Source organism: Diaphorina citri, unplaced genomic scaffold, assembly GCF_000475195.1.
Source record: "Diaphorina citri unplaced genomic scaffold, Diaci psyllid genome assembly version 1.1 scaffold274, whole genome shotgun sequence".
Taxonomy (NCBI): domain Eukaryota; kingdom Metazoa; phylum Arthropoda; class Insecta; order Hemiptera; family Psyllidae; genus Diaphorina; species Diaphorina citri.
The window spans coordinates 31,990-54,218 of record NW_007377710.1 but is presented as its reverse complement, the minus strand read 5'-3'; the positions used below and the strand labels follow the sequence as shown (position 1 = coordinate 54,218).

Sequence of the window (22,229 nt, the reverse complement as noted above, 5' to 3'; positions counted from 1 at the left end):
TACTAGGTACAACAATATAAGAAGAAATGTTACAAGTTCAACACTCAGAGTCAAAAAATTCCCCCGGATAGAGTATGCAACCGGTCAGGCAGGGCAATGGGCAATTAGTTATGCTGTAATGACCACGAAACTTGTTTATATCGTCCTCTCTAACAACGCCAGAGACGTTCACACATACGTTTTCCTTAGTAGACGGTCCAATTTATGATCCTTTTGGATATAACAAAAAAAATCCAAGGTGAACATCACACCACTTTCTATTACTCTACGGAACCACAAGACAAAATCCATTCATTTTCTTGGAAAATTTTCGACCAAAATTTTGGAAACTTGTCAAAATTTCATTCATGTAAGGTGAACATCACACCACTTTCTATTACTCTACGGAACCACAAGACAAAATCCATTCATTTTCTTGGAAAATTTTCGACCGAAATTTTGGAAACTTGTCAAAATTTCATCCTTGTACCTACCTACGGTGAACATCACACCACTTTCTATTACTCTACGGAACCACAAGACAAAATCCATTCATTTTCTTGGAAAATTTTCGACCGAAATTTTGAAAACTTGTCAAAATTTCATTCATGTAGGTACCCTACCTACAAAGTAATTTTGCAAAATCAGCATAAAAAGCATACAGAATGTTTGAGTACGTTAATAGGTACGTATACAGACTCAAGATATTTGAGTACGTAATAGGTACGTATACAGACTCAAGATATTTGAGTACGTAAGAGGTACGTACAGACCATGGGCAAAAAATCATTTGCCTAAAGAATCCCGAATTTAGGGAACCTCCAAAAACGGATCCTCCCTGTAGGTACCCTACCTACAAAGTAATTTTGCAAAATCAGCATAAAAAGCATACAGAATGTTTGAGTACGTAATAGAGGTACGGAGTACAGACTCAAGATATTTGAGTACGTAATAGGTAAGTACAGACCAAGGGCAAAAAATCATTCGCCTAAAGAATCCCGAATTTAGGGAACCTCCAAAAACGGCTCCTCCTATTTCCCGATTTTGCGCGTTCGGACCGATTCCAACACGTTCTCATTGAATATTCCAGGCTCCCTATGATGGTAATAGAAAGTAACAAACGATAATAATGAATCTTCGGATCGTGTACATCATTTTGTAAGCAGAATCTCTTCAGTTCAACAAAATTCCTCCATAATTCTTTCTCTCGTCGAATCGAGTCTGTCCATAAGTGTGGGAACATTTTCAGCAGCCATTACGACTTTATCTAGTCGCTATTAGCTCGCTAGTCGTACCTACTTACTAGCAAAGTACGCGATCCCTATGTTCGTTGGCATTAAGAATTCTCAAATATTTTTGATTCCTTCATATAGCATATAGCAGAGACTGACGATAAAATATTGTATTTTTTATAGATAAAATACTTCATCTAACATCTTTCCAGAGTGCAACGTGCTCATGATGGCTAGGTCCCTTTGGATGGCCAGGGAAATTTTCTTCAACTAGTCGTACTAGAAAAGTACGAGATATATTCGTACGTACACGTAAGTTGGCATTAGGAATTCTCAAATATTTCTGATTCCTTCATCTAGCAGTAAGTACTAGGAAAAAAGTACAAGATATATAGATCCATCAACTAGCAGTACTAAAAAAGTACAAGAAACAAGATACGTCGAATCGAGTCTGTCCATAAGTGTGGGAACATTTTCAGCAGCCATTACGACTTTATCTAGTCGCTAGCTCGCTAGTCGTACTTACTAACAAAGTACGCGATCCCTATGTTCGTTAATGGCATTAAGAATTCTCAAATATTTTTGATTCCTTCATATAGCATATAGCAGAGACTGACGATAAATATTGTATTTTTTATAGATAAAATACTTCATCTCATGATGCTCGAGCAATTGCCCCTTTGGATGGCCAGGGAAATTTTCTTCAACTAGTCGTACTAGAAAAGTACGGTCGTACTAGAAAAGTACGAGATATATTCGTATGGACACGTAAGTTGGCATTAGGAATTCTCAAATATTTCTGATTCCTTCATCTAGCAGTACTAGGAAAAAAGGTACTAGTAGAAGTTCAAGAGGTGAGTGACACCCTGTATGTTACGTTCAATGAGTATAGGTCTGGTATGGCGCCACTCCTCATTATCAATCATACAAGCGAGGATATTGATTTCCATGAGAGGTGAGTGACACCCTGTATGTTACGTTCAATGAGTATAGGCCTGGTATGGCGCCACTCCTCATTATCAATCATACGAGCGAGGATATAACCGCGTCCATTTTAGTTTAGGACTATTGCACTGCAAAATGTATAGGTCGAATTGAAAATTTTCTACTCAAAGTTTCATAAATATCAACCAGTGAATTAGTTTTGTACTGTATAGAAATTCCTGGTTGAAATTTCATGTGAACGATAGAATCCTATCCGCGGAAAGAATTTTTTATCGGGAAAGATTTTTTTATCCTTCTTAGTTATACTTCTGTATTTTCCTTTCATTTCCAGGCACCATCATGTTTTCGTACAAAGAGAAAGCATTCTTCGGGAAGAAGAAAGCTTGCATCAAGGTGGAAAATGGAGACTGGAGTGACAAGTTCTCTCTGGACGTGGTCGGAAGTTCTGGCTGTATAGATTGTACTTATAGAGGGAAGGTAAGCTAGAACTCTGTCAGTATTTAAACCTGGTAGATTGTACTTATAGAGGAAAGGTAAGCTAGAACTCTGTCAGTATTTAAACCTGCCTCGGTGGTGTAGTGGTCAAGACGCTCGCCTGATAAACAGGAGAGCGTGGGTTCAATCCCAGCTGAACTTAAACCTGCCTCGGTGGTGTAGTGGTCAAGACGCTCGCCTGGTAAACAGGAGAGCGTGGGTTCAATCCCAGCTGAAGTGGAATGGTCTGGAATTTTATCAATATAATTTGAGAATTTGACCACAATAATAGTAGTTCACAAAGTTACAGAGACATCCATCAATATCAAGACACAATAATAGTAGTTGCCTACTGCTGTAGTAAAGGGACTTTTTACTCTCTTTAGTCCTATGCAATGAGGTTCGTTCTAGGAACAACTGGCATTCTCTAATCTTAATCTTGTCCTCCTGTCTTCGATTTCGGGACGATAAACTTTCGTTGTTACAGTCCCACTGTCAAACCTTTTTTATTCGTCAGTCTCATTATTCAAGCAGTATTTGCACCTACTCAATAATAGTAGTTCACAAAGTTACAGAGACATCCATCAATATCAAGACACAATAATAGTAGTTGCCTACTGCTGTAGTAAAGGGACTCTTTTTAGTCCTATGCGATGAGGTTCGTTCTAGGAACAACTGGCATTCTCTAATCTTAATCTTGTCCTCCTCTCTTCGATTTCGGGACGATAAACTTTCGTTGTACAGTCCCACTCTCAAACCTTTTTTATTCGTCAGTCTCATTATTCAAGCAGTATTTGCACCTAAATGGAAAGAATTGTGTCTCTTATCGCTCATCTGATGAGGGACATACTACATGGTGGGCATGCTACGACACAGACCACATGCATCTAAGCAAAGAATTGTGTCTCTTATCGCCCATCTGATGAGGGACATACTACATGGTGGGCATGCTACGACACAGACCACATGCATCTAAGCACAGTCAATTAAACATTGCTAGAGACCATCACCATTCGGCTACAGCTGAAGCCGCTACAACAACAACAACAACCTTATAAAGTAAAATTCTTTTAAAAAATGCAAAGTTATTAACACGTTCACTGCTCACCACAGTCTCGCATATTAACACGCTCACTCCTCTGTCCAGGTCAACTTCGAAACCTTCGAGCTGCTCGCGCCTCAAAGACGTCGCCTGCGGCGCGTGTACAACTCGGGTCTGTGGCTTCAAATGCGTAGCTCCAGTGTTAGCACTCAGCTTCATCTAAAGTTGAACCGGTTGCAGGTGGATAACCAAATGCAGGATGCTATCTATCCGGTTGTCATGGCCCCTGTGCCCCTGCCGAAGACTATTGCTGCCAACCATGGTGAGACTTTTCACTGAAGGACTTATTACCAGCCAAGATAGAGCTGGCAGAATAAGAGAAATCTCAGCCGTTCCAAGAACAAACCTTATCCGCTCAGGGTAAAGTTCACCCCGGCTAGGGGTGCCATTCTAGTTAACTTGGAAGGTAGCGCGTCTACCTTGTAAGCACACGGTTGCGGGTTCGATTTCCGTCAAGGACGAACATTATCCTAAACAGATGAGTTTGTTTTCGGATCGGTTGGCTTTCTCCTAACCTGTCTTTTTTCTGTCTTCCATTTCGGGACAATGTGACCTCCTTTGTTACAGTTTCCTCTATCAAACCTCTCCAAAAAAAGAAAAAAAAAAACTTATTGAAATACAAACATAGTTACATATTTACCATTTTTGTTAGCTTTTTTCCTTTCCTTTTCCTATAGGAAGGAAAGTAATGTAATTTTATTTTAATTTTGTAAAAAAATAATAATGTATTTTTTGTTCTCTCTTCCCAGTTCTAAAGCCGATGTCTCCGGATGGCATAACGAGGCCATACTCTGCCCTGGAGGCCGAGGGGAATGCCATTCTGCATGAATTGGATAAAGGTAGGTTTGGGGTTATGATATGCTGGCCAGTTGCCTACGTTAGGAGCAGGGCCCCGCGGCTAATGTCTCCGGATGGGATAACGAGGCCATACTTTTACCCGTATTCAGAAGGGTTCGGCATTTTTCGTCAGCCTCTCAATCAGCCCTTGTTTTAGACTGTTATTATTATTATTGTCCAATTCTCAAATATATAACATTGAGAACCATTCCATAACTCATCCATTTCACCTCCAGGTAAATACATTCACACGGACGTGTACCAGCATCACATCCGTATTTGATGGAGTTCTTCGCTGCCCAGCAGACCAGTAAGGAAGCTATGCTTGCCGCTTTTGAACAGGTAATACACAAAATGCCGAAAAAACTGGAACTATATTTCGTGTTAATACAGGCCGGACTTTGGTGTCGCTTCAAACTCTTGACGTTCGCGCACCTCCCGACACTTTTGGTCAGGATTGTTGTTGTGGGTTGGGTTTTGGAGGTTGATGATCCTTGGTTGAAGTATACAGCAGCATACTCCAAGTTGTCCTGGGACGGAGACCCGATCATCGTGAGGATTTAAAACAAGTGGTTAAGTGAACTGAAGAAGTCACTGAGAAAAAGGGCTACGGTTCCCCCAAAGATCCGATCAGGCCCAAAATCTAATGAAAAATACGTCCTTTATGAATGGAACAAAAATTTCATCAAAATTGGACAAACCTGAGTAGACTGGCGTCTAGCACCACCTTGGGTTTAATATGGTTTGGTACAGGCGCTATCATGCCACAAGAGGGGAAACGAGCTTTAGGAAAGGGAAAATTCCGACAGGAACATATGACTGAACACGTCTTAGAAATTTAAGTTTAAATAGTTTTTTTCTTCTCCTCATCAAAATCCTTTGACATACCTACTAAGGGTTCCAGGCGATGTTGATTCACGGGGAATCGAACCCGAAGTCTTCCAGTTTGCAAGCAGCCGTCTTACGTACTGACCCAACCCCTAATCTGTTCTAGTGTGGAGTTCAATGACCTACTCAAACTGAAAAACAAATATGGTGCTATCAATGTAGAAGTTCATGTGACAGAAAGTTCATCGTATGTTACGTTCAATGAGTATAGGCCTGGTATGGCGCCACTCCTCATTATCAATCATACGAGCGAGGATATTGATTTCCATGAGAGGTGAGTGACACCCTGTATGTTACGTTCAATGAGTATAGGTCTGGTATGGCGCCACTCCTCATTATCAATCATACGAGCGAGGATATTGATTTCCATGAGAGGTGAGTGACACCCTGTATGTTACGTTCAATGAGTATAGGTCTGGTATGGCGCCACTCCTCATTATCAATCATACGAGCGAGGATATTGATTTCCATGAGAGGTGAGTGACACCTTGTATGTTACGTTCAATGAGTATAGGTCTGGTATGGCGCCACTCCTCATTATCAATCATACGAGCGAGGATATTGATTTCCATGAGAGGTGAGTATGGAAAGAAGGAAAGAAATGCCAAAATGTTGTTAAGGTATGGGCAAACATAGTCGACCGGCCGTCGATCGACGCGATGAGGAGAAACTATAGGTATGTTATCGAGGCAGTGTGGACGGTTCAGTCGACATCAATTGACAGCCGGTCGACTATGTGTGGACACACCTTACTATGTCAAAATATTTGACCATTGGGCAATTTCCCCCCTCTTGCATCCTAGTATTTATCTACAATCCAAAACACGAGGTGGACAAGCAACCCCCTTTTAACCAACAAGTTCTTATCTAGCTTTGACACCTTTCCTCCAGGATTTCAACCAACTATGAGATTGAGTGCACCCTGAAATGACCTGCAGGACTTTTCAGTTTTCAGTCATCTATTCATATTTACCCTTTAGTATTTTTTTTTTTTTTTTTTTTTTTTTTTTAAAGATACCTTTTTGTCAAATTAAATTTCTATTACAAGTGCCAAACTTCCTTTAGGAATGAGTTTTATTATTATTTTTTTTATTTTTTATTTTTATTATTCTATTTCGATTCTAATTGAAATTTAATTAACCCTTTTCTCCCCCATTTCAGGTATAACGAGGAGGAGCGTATTGTGTTGGAGGCGGGGCATAAGGTATTCTGGGCGTGGTCTCTAGCCCCTGGTATGGAGGATGTTGAAATGGACCGGAATAGCCTCGTATGGGCTAAGCGCAAGGTAATTGATGATTAAAATAGATAAAATTAAATAAATATAGCTATACGAGTATTAAGGATTTCTTTAGATACATAATTATGTAGATATGCCATTAGTTGAGCTAAGATTACAATGAACTGAGTTTCCCTTGTAAGCGCTAGGTTGCGGGCTCGATTCTCGCCCAGGACAAACTTTAACCTAAACGGTTAAGGTTCGTTCTCGGAACGCCTGTCTTTCTCCTATTCTGTACTCCTTCTTTCTTTGATTTCGGGGCAATCTTCTTCGTAGCCTTTTCGGCGATTTTGGGGACAATGATACCTCCATTTTTATTATCTACAGTCCCCTCTATCAAACATTCGAACCTCTTGAAAATAATAAATAAATAGAAGAAATTTTTCACTCAGAACTGTCATTCTACATTTGTCAAATACAATTTCTAATGAATACGAGTTTATGACAACTTTGCTATCGCGTTTCAATGTGATTCCCATTTCCTATTGGTTCCAGGTGCTAGCAGATGTCAGACGGGATGGTATGGGAGAGTTTTTCCTGGATGATGATCTGCATAAGATGTGCTACTGGACATGCTTCCTAGACGGTAAGTCAGTACCCACCTTTGTCGTGTAGTAAGTACCTAAATACCCACCTTTGTATAGAATAGAATAGAATATACCTTGTTTATCCTGCCCGAATAGGACTGAAGAGTCCCTTTACCCCAGCAGTCTAAACAAGGTCTCGTATTGTCTAGGGCACTCTAGGGACGCCAAACAAAGCCTAAACAAGGGACGTTATAAATGAATCTCACACAAGAGTTCTGCGCCCTGGTTGCAATAGTCTACTCTGTTATTAGCCTTCACTGCTAGACGAGACAAGGGGACGTTGGCTAGGGGACGTTAAACAGAGAGAAGACTAGCGTCTGGCTGTGGGACTATAAACAGGGAGGAGAACAGCTAACCCTAACCAGCCTAGCAAGCTGGCAGTTCCTCAAAGGGTTCTTGGCTGTGGGACTATAAACAGGGAGGAGAACAGCTAACCCTAACCAGCCTAGCAAGCTGGCAGTTCCTCAAAGGGTTCTTAGCGTCTGGCTGTGGGACTATAAACAGGGAGGAGAACAGCTAACCCTAACCAGCCTAGCAAGCTGGCAGTTCCTCAATGGGTTCTCTCTGCTTTTAAAGACCAAGCACAAGTCCTCACGATGGTTGACTGCGGTTCAGGACGAGCCAGCCAATTTAACATGGCTAGAGCTAGAGACCATCACCCCGGAGTATAGCAGATACAAGAAGATATCTTTTCTTTATTCTGCTATCGCCATTCGGCGAAAGCTAAAGCCGCTACAACAACAACAACAACAACAACAACAACAACAACAACAACAACAACAACAACAACAACAACAACAACAACAACAACAACAACAACAACAACAACACAGTTAAAATTCCTTTTTATACAGTTGATCTAAATTCGTGGCACCAGGCATTAGACTCCTCTCTAAAAGTCTTACCCCAGCCTTCTACAATGTACCCCAGCCTTCTACATCTGGCTTTAAACAGATCCCCTCAATATTTCCTTTCCATGGGGTTTAATAGACGAAATTGTAACAATGGACGTCTTATTCGTCCCGATTCCCTCCTGGACAGGATAGGAGAAATCCAAGCCGTTCCTAGAACGAACCTCCTAAAGTTCGCCCTGGGAGGGAAACGTGTCCGCGATCTAAAGGTCCATTCCTACTCGTCGTGAGTTTCATCCGATTTTTTCTCCGAATGGCCTGTAAGTAAAGTAATTTAAATGGGAGTGTTCCCACTACACACGACACGATTTTCCCCGAAGGTTAAGAGGGAATGGGCCTTGATGCTTACGGAACAGACAACCTAAGGTAAGCTAGAACTCTGTCAGTATTTAAACCTGCCTCGGTGGTGTAGTGGTCAAGACGCTCGCCTGGTAAACAGGAGAGCGTGGGTTCAATCCCAGCTGAAGTGGAATGGTCTGGAATTTTATCAATATAATTTGAGAATTTGACCACAATAATAGTAGTTCACAAAGTTACAGAGACATCCATCAATATCAAGACACAATAATAGTAGTTGCCTACTGCTGTAGTAAAGGGACTCTTTTTAGTCCTATGCGATGAGGTTCGTTCTAGGAACAACTGGCATTCTCTAATCTTAATCTTGTCCTCCTCTCTTCGATTTCGGGACGATAAACTTTCGTTGTACAGTCCCACTCTCAAACCTTTTTTATTCGTCAGTCTCATTATTCAAGCAGTATTTGCACCTAAATGGAAAGAATTGTGTCTCTTATCGCCCATCTGATGAGGGACATACTACATGGTGGGCATGCTACGACACAGACCACATGCATCTAAGCACCCTTTTTTTTTATTATTTCTCAGGTATACCACGTCGGTGTTCATATCAACCTGACCAGTAACTCCCTGACCAAAATGGTTCTCTTCACCCCCTACTACGTCATCATCAACAACTGTTCATTTGACCTCGAATTCACCGAAATGGACAAGGACCATCTGGATAACACGGATATGAAACCGGTTCTCGTCACGTCCAAGGGGTGCACCAGTTATTGGCCACCCACACAGGGTAATGGAAAGGACAAGAAGGTCGATCCAGACAAGAAAATGCGAGTGAGAGTTGTGGACAGTCCGGAGATGAGTCCGGCCTTCCCTTATAGGTAAGATAATGGGGGGAGTAACGAAAGTTTCCCAATAGGTTAGAATTGCCTGGATAGGGGACATTAAACAGATATATCTACGTTAAACCTGGATAGGGGACGTTAAGCAGATATACGTACGTTAACCCTGGATTGGGGACGTTAAACAAAGAGTAGACTGTTGTGGACAGTCCGGAGATGAGTCCGGCCTTCCCTTATAGGTAAGATAATGGGGGAGTAACGAAAGTTTCCCAATAGGTAAGAATTGCATGGATAGGGGGCATTAAACAGATATATCTACGTTAAACCTGGATAGTGGACGTTAAGCAGATATACGTACGTTAACCCTGGATAGGGGACGTTAAACAAAGAGTAGACTAGCGTCTAGCTCCACCTTAGGTTTAATATGGTTTGGTACAGGCGCTATCATGCCACAAGAGGGGAAACGAGCTTTAGGAAAGGGGAAATTCCGATAGGAACAGGTGACTGAACACGTCTTAGAAATTTAAGTTTAAATAGTTTTTTTTTTTTTCTCATCAAAATCCTTTGATATACCTACTAAGGGACTGAACACGTCTTAGAAATTTAAGTTTAAATAGTTTTTTTCTTCTCCTCATCAAAATCCTTTGATATACCTACTAAGGGTTCCAGGCGATGTCGATTGGCGGGGAATCGAACCCGAAGTCTTCCAGTTTGCAAGCAGCCATCTTACGTACTGACCCAACCCCTAATTTGTTCTAGTGTGGAGTTCAATGACCTACTCAAACTGAAAAACAAATATGGTGCTATCAATGTAGAAGTTCACGTGACAGAAAGTTCATCGTACGTTACGTTCAATGAGTATAGGTCTGGTATGGCGCCACTCCTCATTATCAATCATACGAGCGAGGATATTGATTTCCATGAGAGGTGAGTGACACCCTGTATGTTACGTTCAATGAGTATAGGTCTGGTATGGCGCCACTCCTCATTATCAATCATACGAGCGAGGATATTGATTTCCATGAGAGGTGAGTGACACCCTGTATGTTACGTTCAATGAGTATAGGTCTGGTATGGCGCCACTCATTATCAATCATACGAGCGAGGATATTGATTTCCATGAGAGGTGAGTGACACCCTGTATGTTACGTTCAATGAGTATAGGTCTGGTATGGCGCCACTCATTATCAATCATACGAGCGAGGATATTGATTTCCATGAGAGGTGAGTGACACCCTGTATGTTACGTTCAATGAGTATAGGTCTGGTATGGCGCCACTCATTATCAATCATACGAGCGAGGATATTGATTTCCATGAGAGGTGAGTGACACCCTGTATGTTACGTTCAATGAGTATAGGTCTGGTATGGCGCCACTCATTATCAATCATACGAGCGAGGATATTGATTTCCATGAGAGGTGAGTGACACCCTGTATGTTACGTTCAATGAGTATAGGTCTGGTATGGCGCCACTCATTATCAATCATACGAGCGAGGATATTGATTTCCATGAGAGGTGAGTGACACCCTGTATGTTACGTTCAATGAGTATAGGTCTGGTATGGCGCCACTCATTATCAATCATACGAGCGAGGATATTGATTTCCATGAGAGGTGAGTGACACCCTGTATGTTACGTTCAATGAGTATAGGTCTGGTATGGCGCCACTCATTATCAATCATACGAGCGAGGATATTGATTTCCATGAGAGGTGAGTGACACCCTGTATGTTACGTTCAATGAGTATAGGTCTGGTATGGCGCCACTCATTATCAATCATACGAGCGAGGATATTGATTTCCATGAGAGGTGAGTGACACCCTGTATGTTACGTTCAATGAGTATAGGTCTGGTATGGCGCCACTCATTATCAATCATACGAGCGAGGATATTGATTTCCATGAGAGGTGAGTGACACCCTGTATGTTACGTTCAATGAGTATAGGTCTGGTATGGCGCCACTCATTATCAATCATACGAGCGAGGATATTGATTTCCATGAGAGGTGAGTGACACCCTGTATGTTACGTTCAATGAGTATAGGTCTGGTATGGCGCCACTCATTATCAATCATACGAGCGAGGATATTGATTTCCATGAGAGGTGAGTGACACCCTGTATGTTACGTTCAATGAGTATAGGTCTGGTATGGCGCCACTCATTATCAATCATACGAGCGAGGATATTGATTTCCATGAGAGGTGAGTGACACCCTGTATGTTTTTTTTTTTTAATTTTTAAACCAACAGATTTTTTCCGGGGCGATTAAAAAAAAAAAAAAAAGTTATAGTTTTCTCTCTATTTTGTATCTAAATTTATACATTTAATACATTCATTTATTTATTTTATTTTTTTGTTATTAATAGACCTTATAGAATAATCAAACTTTGTTGCAAGTCACAAAGTCCTCAACAACCTCAACAACAACTACTCAGAAATAAAATAAATAAATATTCACGACAAAAATCACAGTAAATCAGTTTCACGCTGGTAACTACACCGCTACACTGCACCACAGACACAAGACATAACATAGTACACACACACAGTAGCACTGTCACTTCACCAACTGAGATGATATGAAGAAAAATAAATACAAGAATACCTATAACAGATGAATGTTATTGTTGTAGGAACGAGAGAAGTATAGAGCATGGAGCATAAGAGGCAGAGCCGGAGAAAGAGACCAGAGCCAATATTATCCCGAGCCCAGGCCGGCAAATGAGTAACAAAATACTATGTATGACAACTTATCTATGCAGTAGGTATGAATGCTTGAGTGAAAAGATAGAATGTGAATGAAATCAGGCCTGGCTATGAAGAACAGCTCACAGTGAATGAATTCTGGCTAGGGGACGTTAAACAGAGAGAAGACTAGCGTCTGGCTGTGGGACTATAAACAGGGCTAACCCTAACCAGCCTAGCAAGCTGGCAGTTCCTCAAAGGGTTCTCTCTGCTTTTAAAGACCAAGCACAAGTCCTCACGATGGTTGACTGCGGTTCAGGACGAGCCAGCCAATTTAACATGGCTAGAGCTAGAGACCATCACCCCGGTGTATAGCAGATACAAAAAGACATTTTTCTTTATTCTGCTATCGCCATTCGGCGAAAGCTAAAGCCGCTACAACAACAAACAACAATAATTATCTATTGAAAATTCAGTAACTTTGTGAAGCTCCATATCAACATTTAGGGAGGGATGGTATTGTAAATTTATCTACTTCGCTTAATTGTTTTTAATGAGGACCGGTTTCGCCTTACGGCATCGTCAGCTCTTAAGGTGTGTCCACACATAGTCGACGGCCGTCCATCGAATCTATGTTTGGACACACCTGTATATGCAAAATTAAACGAAAAAGTCAGGAATAACATACACGATAACGGTTAAACACAATTTCGGTGATGGAGACAATAAATTTGCACCAAAACTAAATTGTTCTTTGTGTTGAAATACTTCCAGGTATTCAGCGAATCCTACTGTTGACAGAAGACGATGCTGTCTTCACAGACGTCAGAGCTTCGGGTAACTACGAGCTATTTGATCAGGAGATATCCCTCAGTATGCATAGGATAGGAGTCAGTCTCCTGGACAATGAGAAAGGAAACGAACTGCTGTATATGAGCATAACAAGGTAAGTCTCTCTATGTATATGAGCATAACAAGGAAAGTCTCTCTATATGTATATGAGCATATCCCTCAGTATGCATAGGATAGGAGTCAGTCTCCTGGACAATGAGAAAGGAAACGAACTGCTGTATATGAGCATAACAAGGTAAGTCTCTATATATATGAGCATAACAAGGACCCCCTTTTTTTTTTTTTTTTTTTTTTTTTTAATCTTACATCTCTTGATCAATATTATATCAAATCATTATTATTTCAGGTGGGCGGTGCAGCAGGGGCGGCATCTCGTATTACAGGCGCCATGGGGAAGGGTATAGCCGCCCTTACATTTGATAAGGAATATCAGCGGCGCCGTAGACTACAAACCGCCCGACAAGCCACGCTACATGAAGATTTAGCCGCCAGTGGCAAAGGTAAGATGAAGGAAGACGAGAGTTTGTTTTACTTACTATACCAATAACAATTTTTTCGAAGAAATTACGAAAAAATAATTTTATTGTCAATTTTCGCTTTTTTAAACAACAATAAACAATTTTGAAGCTGTTTTCGCTTGCGTTGACAAGTTCATGAATGATGTTTCTTGACGAGAATTTGCTGAATATGGACCTAGAGATTCTACAGTTTAGAACCGGAAGGTCCAAAAAAATAATTTTTGATTTTCATCCGTAGGTTTGGTGCTTGGCTTTGTACAAGGAGTGAGTGGTGTTGTTACCAAACCTATTGAGGGTGCCAAAGATGATGGAGTTGAAGGCTTTGTCAAGGGCGTTGGTAAAGGTAAGTCCTGTAGTCGCCACTCACGCTCGGAATCAGTGCGGCGTAAGAAATTATTGTGGTCAAACTCTCAAATTATATTGAGGATAAAATTCCATACCTCGGCTGGGATTGAACCCACGCCCTCCTGTTTACCAGGCAAGCGTCTTGACCACTACACCACCGAGGTAGGTAGGTATTAAAATCCATTGTTGATTCTCATCCGTAGGTTTGGTGCTTGGCTTTGTACAAGGAGTGAGTGGTGTTGTTACCAAACCTATTGAGGGTGCCAAAGATGATGGAGTTGAAGGCTTTGTCAAGGGCGTTGGTAAAGGTAAGTCCTGTAGCCGCCACTCACGCTCGGAATCAGTGCAGCGTAAGAGACATGATTTTGAAGCGCCGCCATTTTGAATCAGGATGGAATGTGACAATTTTAAGTAGCCATTGTCACCCTCAGTACTCTTCTTAAGAACCCCAAAAAATTTCATCCAAATCGGTCGAGTCGTTCTCGTGAAAAGAGGACAAAAACGGGTCTATCAGCGTGACAGACGAAAATTTTTCTAATGTGATTTTTGGAATCCTTGATGCATAAGGAGTAAGAGTAACTAAAAATTTTCACGATTCTAAGCAATGTAGAGAAAAATCTGGACTTTTATTTTAAGAAGAACACAGAGGACGGAACTGACAGGCGAAAACTTGAAAAAGGACGGCGTTCCTCTGATTGCTTGCCCCAGTTTACATAGCTCCTAGGGTTTGGTGGTAGAGAACGCCTTTTTATGACTCGATCTACTTTTCTATTTCATATATTCTACTGTATTCTGTTCTCTTATTGTTTTGACGGCGTTCCTCTGATTGCTTGCCCCAGTTTACATAGCTCCAAGGGTTTGGTGGTAGAGAACGCCTTTTTAAGACTGGATCTACTATCCTATTCTATTTCATATGTTCTACTGTATTCTTTTGTCTATTCTCTTATTGTTGTTTCGCAGCTCTGGAATCATCTGGGAAAGCCAGAAGTCAGAACGAAAGCGCTACAAGCAGATGAGTAGAGCAGTGATTAGTGTTATTATAGGGTTAGGTTAAATACAAAAAGGAGCTTTTCTTTTCCATGGACGTGACTTCTGCATAATTACCACAACCAAATTGCAACCCAAAACAATCACCCTAGGGCTGATGAAAACTGCCGACCCTGTCTGTAGAAGAACATTGCTCAAGTAGGACTGAAGTTTATGATTATGATGATGATGATCATGATGATCATGACCATGATGATGGTGATGGTGATGGATGATGATGATGGATGATGATGATGATGGATGATGATCTAGGTCATTTACCTAAAGTTAGTTTAATGAGATTTGGTGGGGATGCTCTTGAATTCAATGAGTTCTGGGACAACTTTTCGTCCCTAGTTGATAGCCGGTCCGATTTAGACGATATTCAAAAGTTTCATTATTTGAAGGGACAGTTATTTGGTAAGGCGGCGGACAAGGTCTCTGGCATACGGGTGTGCGGGGATAACTACAAAATAGTAGTCGATTTGTTGAAAGAGGAAGGGTCCTCACAACTTATCATCACAAAGTTGTACGATGAGATACGTATTTTTTTAATCCCTCAAATGAACAAAAATACACAAATATCGTACATTAGGTAGGTATTTCCATTAAGTGCTAGGTGAACATACTAAGTTTTTGAATCAGGAGTTACCTATAAAACAGAGTAGCGACCATAAAGTATAATCATATTGTTTTCCCCTAGGCAATCTAGGCATACCCATTATTATCGACATTCAAGCTCTCAACTGTACAGCCGCTGTAGCGTCCTCAGACTCAGTAGCGACCTGTAATCTCTAGAGTAGCTACCTTTAACCGAGAGAGTAGCGACCATAAAGTACCATACCATAATTTCTCATTATAAATTGGCTGTTGACACTCAAAAGGAATTGGTTAAATTGTATGGTTCTTCGGTTAATGTTGGTCACATTAGAAGCCAGATCAATAAGGTCCCACTCCTCATTATCAATCATACGAGCGAGGATATTGATTTCCATGAGAGGTGAGTGACACCCTGTATGTTACGTTCAATGAGTATACTCGTAGGTCTGGTATGGCGCCACTCCTCATTATCAATCATACGAGCGAGGATATTGATTTCCATGAGAGGTGAGTGACACCCTGTATGTTACGTTCAATGAGTATAGGTCTGGTATGGCGCCACTCCTCGTACCATCCACCCTCATACAAAGGTAGGTAACTAAGTGAACTCCATGTTCTGGATGATAAACAAGACTGAACTCATGTTAACATACAAATCCCTGGATGATAGCGGCCATGTCCTCTACCATCCACCCTCATACAAAGGTAGGTAACTAAGTGAACTCCATGTTCTGGATGATAAACAAGACTGAACTCATGTTAACATACAAACCCCTGGATGATAGCGGCCATGTCCTCTACCATCCACCCTCATACAAAGGTAGATAACTAAGTGAACTCTATGACTCAATTTTGGTTTAATTTTTAAATGAACGAAAACATTACTGGCCTGTATATGTATAGGTCAAATTGAAATTTGTCTACTCAAAGTTTCATAAATATCAACCAGTGAATCAGTTTTGTACTGTATAGAAATTCCTGGTTGAAATTTCATGTGGACGATAGAATCCTATCTGCGGAAAGAATTTTTTATCGGGAAAGATTTTTATGTTAACATACAAACCCCTGGATGATAGCGGCCATGTCCTCTACCATCCACCCTCATACAAAGGTAGGTAACTAAGTGAACTCTATGACTCAATTTTGGTTTAATTTTTTAAATGAACGAAAACATTACTGGCCTGTATATGTATAGGTCGAATTGAAAATTTTCTACTCAAAGTTTCATAAAATAAATATCAACCATTTAATTAGTTTTGTACTGTATAGAAATTCCTGGTTGAAATTTCATATGAACGATAGAATCCTATCCGCGGAAAGAATTTTTTATCGGGAAAGATTTTTTTATCCTTCTTAGTTATACTTCTGTATTTTCCTTTCATTTCCAGGCACCATCATGTTTTCGTACAAAGAGAAAGCATTCTTCGGGAAGAAGAAAGCTTGCATCAAGGTGGAAAATGGAGACTGGAGTGACAAGTTCTCTCTGGACGTGGTCGGAAGTTCTGGCTGTATAGATTGTACGAGCATAACAAGGTAAGTCTCTCTATGTATATGAGCATAACAAGGTAAGTCTCTCTATGTATATGAGCATAACAAGGTAAGTCTCTTTCTGTTCAAATCACTAATGTTCACTGGAAATTTAATCGCTTGGTCCTACCTCTGTGGTCAAGGTGCTCGTCTGGTAATAAGGAGAGCAGGGGCTCAATTCCAGCCCAAGTATAGAATTTTGTCCTCATTTGATTGAGACTGTGTCAAGCTATAGAATAAGAGATCCAGTCATAAGGAGGCATTCTCTACCACCAAACCCTTGGAGCTATGTAAACTGGGCCAAGCAATTAGAGGAACACTATCATTTCCTTTGGATAATGGGAAGTAGGACTAGGATTATCAGTATGGCATTAATTGATATCCTTAGCATAAAACACACAATTGTCATATATATTGGCCAGCAATGCTTAAATAAAATTGATTTGAGCCAAGAAGAACACAGAGGACGGAACTGACAGGCGAAAACTTGAAAAAGGACGGCGTTCCTCTGATTGCTTGCCCCAGTTTACATAGCTCCAAGGGTTTGGTGGTAGAGAACGCCTTTTTAAGACTGGATCTACTATTCTATTCTATTTCATTTATTCTACTGTATTCTGTTTTCTATACTCTTATTGTTTCGTAGCTCTGGAATCATCTGGGAAAGCCAGAAGTCAGAACGAAAGCGCTACAAGCAGATGAGCATAGAGGATAGTAATGATTTGGAAAGCGCCTTCATAATGTACAACAATCAGCTGACATTGCAAGGCTATGGCTCTGTGTCTCCCGAAGTCAAAGTTAGCCCTAAACTATTACAGGTAAATACAGCTAACCCTAACCAGCCTAACTAGCTGGCAGTTTTTAAAAGGTTCCCTCTGCTTTTAAGAATAAGCCCAAGTCCTCATGATTCCCGAAGTCAAAGTTAGCCCTAAACTATTACAGGTAAATACAGCTAACCCTAACCAGCCTAACTAGCTGGCAGTTTTTAAAAGGTTCTCTCTGCTTTTAAGAATAAGCCCAAGGGCTCACGATGGTTGACGGTTGACTCTGACTGCTGTTCAGAACGAGTCAATTAAACATTGCTAGAGACCATCACCATTCGGCTACAGCTGAAGCCGCTACAACAACAACAACAACCTTATAAAGTAAAATTCCTTTAAAAAATGCAAAGTTATTATCACGTTCACTGCTCACCACAGTCTCGCATATTAACACGCTCACTCCTCTGTCCAGGTCAACTTCGAAACCTTCGAGCTGCTCGCGCCTCAAAGACGTCGCCTGCGGCGCGTGTACAACTCGGGTCTGTGGCTTCAAATGCGTAGCTCCAGTGTTAGCACTCAGCTTCATCTAAAGTTGAACCGGTTGCAGGTGGATAACCAAATGCAGGATGCTATCTATCCGGTTGTCATGGCCCCTGTGCCCCTGCCGAAGACTATTGCTGCCAACCATGGTGAGACTTTTCACTGAAGGACTTATTACCAGCCTAGATAGAGCTGGCAGAATAAGAGAAATCTCAGCCGTTCCGAGAACAAACCTTATCTGTTCAGGGTAAAGTTCGCCCCGGGCGCCATTCTAGTTAACTTGGAACGTAGCGCGTCTGCCTTGTAAGAGCACGGTTGCGGGTTCGATTTCCGTCAAGGGCGAACATTATCCTAAACAGATGAGTTTGTTTTTGGATCGGCTGGCTTTCTCCTATCCTGTGCTTTTTCTGTCTTCCATTTCGGGACAATGTGACCTCCTTTGTTACAGTTTCCTCTATCAAAACTCTCCAAAAAAGAAAAAAAAAACTTATTGAGATACAAACATAATTACATATTTATCATTTTTGTTAGCTTTTTTACTTTCCTTATCCTATAGGAAGCAAAGTAATGTAATTTTATTCTAATTTGTAAAAAATAATAATGTATTTTTTGTTCTCTCTTCCCAGTTCTAAAGCCTTTCATCGAAGTAAGCATTGTGCAGCGACTGAACGTAAACTCTCAGGTCCGTCAGTACAAATACTACAAGGTGCTTATACAAGAGTTCCATGTGAAAGTAGAGCTGAGTATTGTCAATGCTATGATGGAGTTCTTCGCTGCCCAGCAGACCAGTAAGGAAGCTATGCTTGCCGCTTTTGAACAGGTAATACACAAAATGCCGAAAAAACTAGATCCGGTTGTCATGGCCCCTGTGCCCCTGCCGAAGACTATTGCTGCCAACCATGGTGAGACTTTTCACTGAAGGACTTATTACCAGCCTAGATAGAGCTGGCAGAATAAGAGAAATCTCAGCCGTTCCGAGAACAAACCTTATCTGTTCAGGGTAAAGTTCGCCCCGGGCGCCATTCTAGTTAACTTGGAACGTAGCGCGTCTGCCTTGTAAGAGCACGGTTGCGGGTTCGATTTCCGTCAAGGGCGAACATTATCCTAAACAGATGAGTTTGTTTTTGGATCGGCTGGCTTTCTCCTATCCTGTGCTTTTTCTGTCTTCCATTTCGGGACAATGTGACCTCCTTTGTTACAGTTTCCTCTATCAAAACTCTCCAAAAAAGAAAAAAAAAACTTATTGAGATACAAACATAATTACATATTTATCATTTTTGTTAGCTTTTTTACTTTCCTTATCCTATAGGAAGCAAAGTAATGTAATTTTATTCTAATTTGTAAAAAATAATAATGTATTTTTTGTTCTCTCTTCCCAGTTCTAAAGCCTATACGAGCGAGGATATTGATTTCCATGAGAGGTGAGTGACACCCTGTATGTTACGTTCAATGAGTATAGGTCTGGTATGGCGCCACTCATTATCAATCATACGAGCGAGGATATTGATTTCCATGAGAGGTGAGTATGGAAAGAAGGAAAGAAATGCCAAAATGTTGTTAAGGTATGGGCAAACATAGTCGACCGGCCGTCGATCGACGCGATGAGGAGAAACTATAGGTATGTTATCGAGGCAGTGTGGACGGTTCAGTCGACATCAATTGACAGCCGGTCGACTATGTGTGGACACACCTTACTATGTCAAAATATTTGACCATTGGGCAATTTCCCCCCTCTTGCATCCTAGTATTTATCTACAATCCAAAACACGAGGTGGACAAGCAACCCCCTTTTAACCAACAAGTTCTTATCTAGCTTTGACACCTTTCCTCCAGGATTTCAACCAACTATGAGATTGAGTGCACCCTGAAAGGAGAAAGCCAGCCGTTCCGAGAACGAACATTATCCCTTCAGGATAAAATCCGCCCCGGGCGGGAATCGAACCCGCGGCCTAGCGCTCACAAGGCACACGCAGTACCAACTAAGCTAACTAGGCTGGCTAAACTAGAACAATATTTCGTGTTAATACAGGCCGGACTTTGGTGTCGCTTCAAACTCTTGACGTTCGCGCGCCTCCCGACACTTTTGGTCAGGATTTAAAACAAGTGGTTAAGTGAACTGAAGAAGTCACTGAGAAAAAGGGCTACGGTTCCCCCAAAGATTCGATCAGGCCCAAAATTCAATTCAATTCTTCAATTTTATTTTATTCTTCTTCAATTTTATTCTTTAGAGTGATTGACAGGTTTATAAATATTCTAAAAAAAAAACTGTGTCACCTCTTTTTTTAGATATAAGATATAGGTACCTACAGAAGACGTGTAGATACTTTTACTTTTATTTCTGTTTTGATACTCATGTATACTTCGTAGGGTCACCCATTTAGCCAAAGTCTCAGCTTATGCAAAAGAATCTGATTGAGGTCTACAGTTCACAGAACCACTAGTATAACTGTGATTTATTTGTTTTCGCAGGATATCAAGAAGGTGGAAACACCTCTATTGGACCATGTAGCTTTACATACGGTGGCTGAAGTTAAGAACTTCTATGATAATTTGCACTTCTCTCCTCTTAAAATACATGTCAGCTTTACTGCTCAGGTATGTTGGAACTTGGTTTGGTGCAGTTCTGTACACTCGGGTTTAGGATGGTATGCTTACTAACTTACTATACATAGCAGTGCAATAGTCCTAAACGAAAATGGATGCGCACACAAGGTATTAAGAAGAGACCGCCTTAACAATAAATAGTCACATACTATCAGGTAGAGTACCTGCTACCTGATGAGCACACACACTATCAGGTAGGTGTACCTGTCGTCAGGTCTACCTGATAATGAGTGGCTGGCTTTAGCTGGCGCGAGTTTCACGTTCTATGCTTTTGTCTTTTCAGGGATCAGATACTTCAGATCTACCAGAGTTCCTATCCATATTGATGCAATCTATAGGCGTTACTCTGACTGATATCCATGATGTCGTATTCAAGCTACAGCAACAAAATACATCTGCTCATATGAATGATAGTCAGGAGACCGGAGTAGTTAGTACTAGTTTGTACTCTGGTAATTCTAGTAGTCAAGTGTGTTCCTTAACCAGAGTATGCTTATCTCTGAAGCTACCAGTCATTATACAGGTAAATAATAGTTTGATTGAAGGAACCTACCAAACTCAGTGGTGTAGTGGTTAGCACGGTGGACTCTGGATCTGGAGGTTGGTGGTTCGAGTCCAAATCAAGTCATTAAATTTAGCGTAGTTTATCAAGCGAGGAAGGACATTTGTGACAAGCATTTAATGCCCAACACAATTAAAATTCCTTCCTTCCTTTCCTTGATTGAAGGAACCTCCGTGGCCGAGTGGGTATCACACTAGGCTTGTACGCCGGAGGTCTTGGGTTTGATTCCCGGCGGGGTCGAAGTTTTTTCGGCTTTCTGCTTGAAGTTCGGTGTGCACTCAACCTCGTGAGGACAATTGAGCTAGTTTAATGGAGTTGCGACCAGCGGCGGCATTACCAGTGTAAACATACTTATTCAAATGGTATTATACTTTTTGTGCTAATTAAGGGAGGAAGCTATCTTGTATCTTTAAATTGTGACAAATATAGTAATATTTGTGCTTTATTATTAAATTTTGACATATCATGACAATAAAAAAAGTAAATTTAAACTTGTGACAGCACTACCACCAGTCCACCCAACCCCCCCGGTGTCGCGAACAGCGCGAGTTTAGATACAAGTTAGGTGTTTTTTAGCAAGTGTTTTATAATTAGAAATAGTTAATTAAGAATAATTTAATTAAATTAGACAGCTGATGTTTAGGTTGCCAACGAGGAAAGGAGTAGATTTTCCATCAGCAGATTTTGTTTGTAAACTAGAGTGAGTTAGCAGAAAGTCCTGGTAGTAGACGGACGTAAAATTAGTAGCCTTTCCCAAAAGATATTAGAAGTTTCATTTAGTATATTTAAAATAGTTCAGTAGTCTGAGTACTAGACCAGCACATCATTTTTCTTTTTTT

General features: G+C 40.9%; 2 protein-coding genes and 2 long non-coding RNA genes across 4 annotated transcripts in view; all 4 read left to right on the top strand.

Moving 5' to 3' along the window:
- Positions 1–5,308: 5,308 nt before the first annotated feature.
- Positions 5,309–22,229, top strand: part of LOC103506919 (vacuolar protein sorting-associated protein 13-like) — a 23,811-nt gene continuing 6,890 nt past the window's right edge. Inside the window, exons 1-10 of the mRNA XM_017443084.2 lie at positions 5,309–5,316; positions 5,564–5,731; positions 6,619–6,742; positions 7,229–7,319; positions 12,833–13,004; positions 17,570–17,741; positions 18,157–18,373; positions 18,851–19,044; positions 20,694–20,819; positions 21,112–21,299. Coding sequence (XP_017298573.2) covers positions 5,309–5,316; positions 5,564–5,731; positions 6,619–6,742; positions 7,229–7,319; positions 12,833–13,004; positions 17,570–17,741; positions 18,157–18,373; positions 18,851–19,044; positions 20,694–20,819; positions 21,112–21,299 — 1,460 coding nt within the window. The remainder of the gene's footprint in view (positions 5,317–5,563; positions 5,732–6,618; positions 6,743–7,228; positions 7,320–12,832; positions 13,005–17,569; positions 17,742–18,156; positions 18,374–18,850; positions 19,045–20,693; positions 20,820–21,111; positions 21,300–22,229) is intronic.
- On the top strand, positions 9,575–10,415 carry LOC108252106 (vacuolar protein sorting-associated protein 13-like). The gene is made up of 2 exons (XM_017443091.2): positions 9,575–9,609; positions 10,130–10,415. The coding sequence occupies exons 1-2, from the start codon at positions 9,587–9,589 to the stop codon at positions 10,299–10,301; spliced, it is 195 nt and encodes a 64-aa protein (XP_017298580.1). The 5' UTR covers positions 9,575–9,586; the 3' UTR covers positions 10,302–10,415.
- LOC113466465 lies at positions 13,047–14,777 on the top strand. The gene is made up of 2 exons (XR_003390852.1): positions 13,047–13,145; positions 14,734–14,777. It is a non-coding gene; the product is annotated as an uncharacterized LOC113466465 (long non-coding RNA).
- Positions 16,447–16,855, top strand: LOC113466463. The gene is made up of 2 exons (XR_003390851.1): positions 16,447–16,510; positions 16,788–16,855. It is a non-coding gene; the product is annotated as an uncharacterized LOC113466463 (long non-coding RNA).

Excerpts from the sequence above, each read along its gene's own strand:
- LOC108252106 (XM_017443091.2), top strand. The coding sequence starts at position 9,587 with ATGAGTCCGGCCTTCCCTTATAG. Across the intron at positions 9,610-10,129 it reads AGTCCGGCCTTCCCTTATAG|TGTGGAGTTCAATGACCTAC; the intron begins GTAAGATAATGG and ends AATTTGTTCTAG.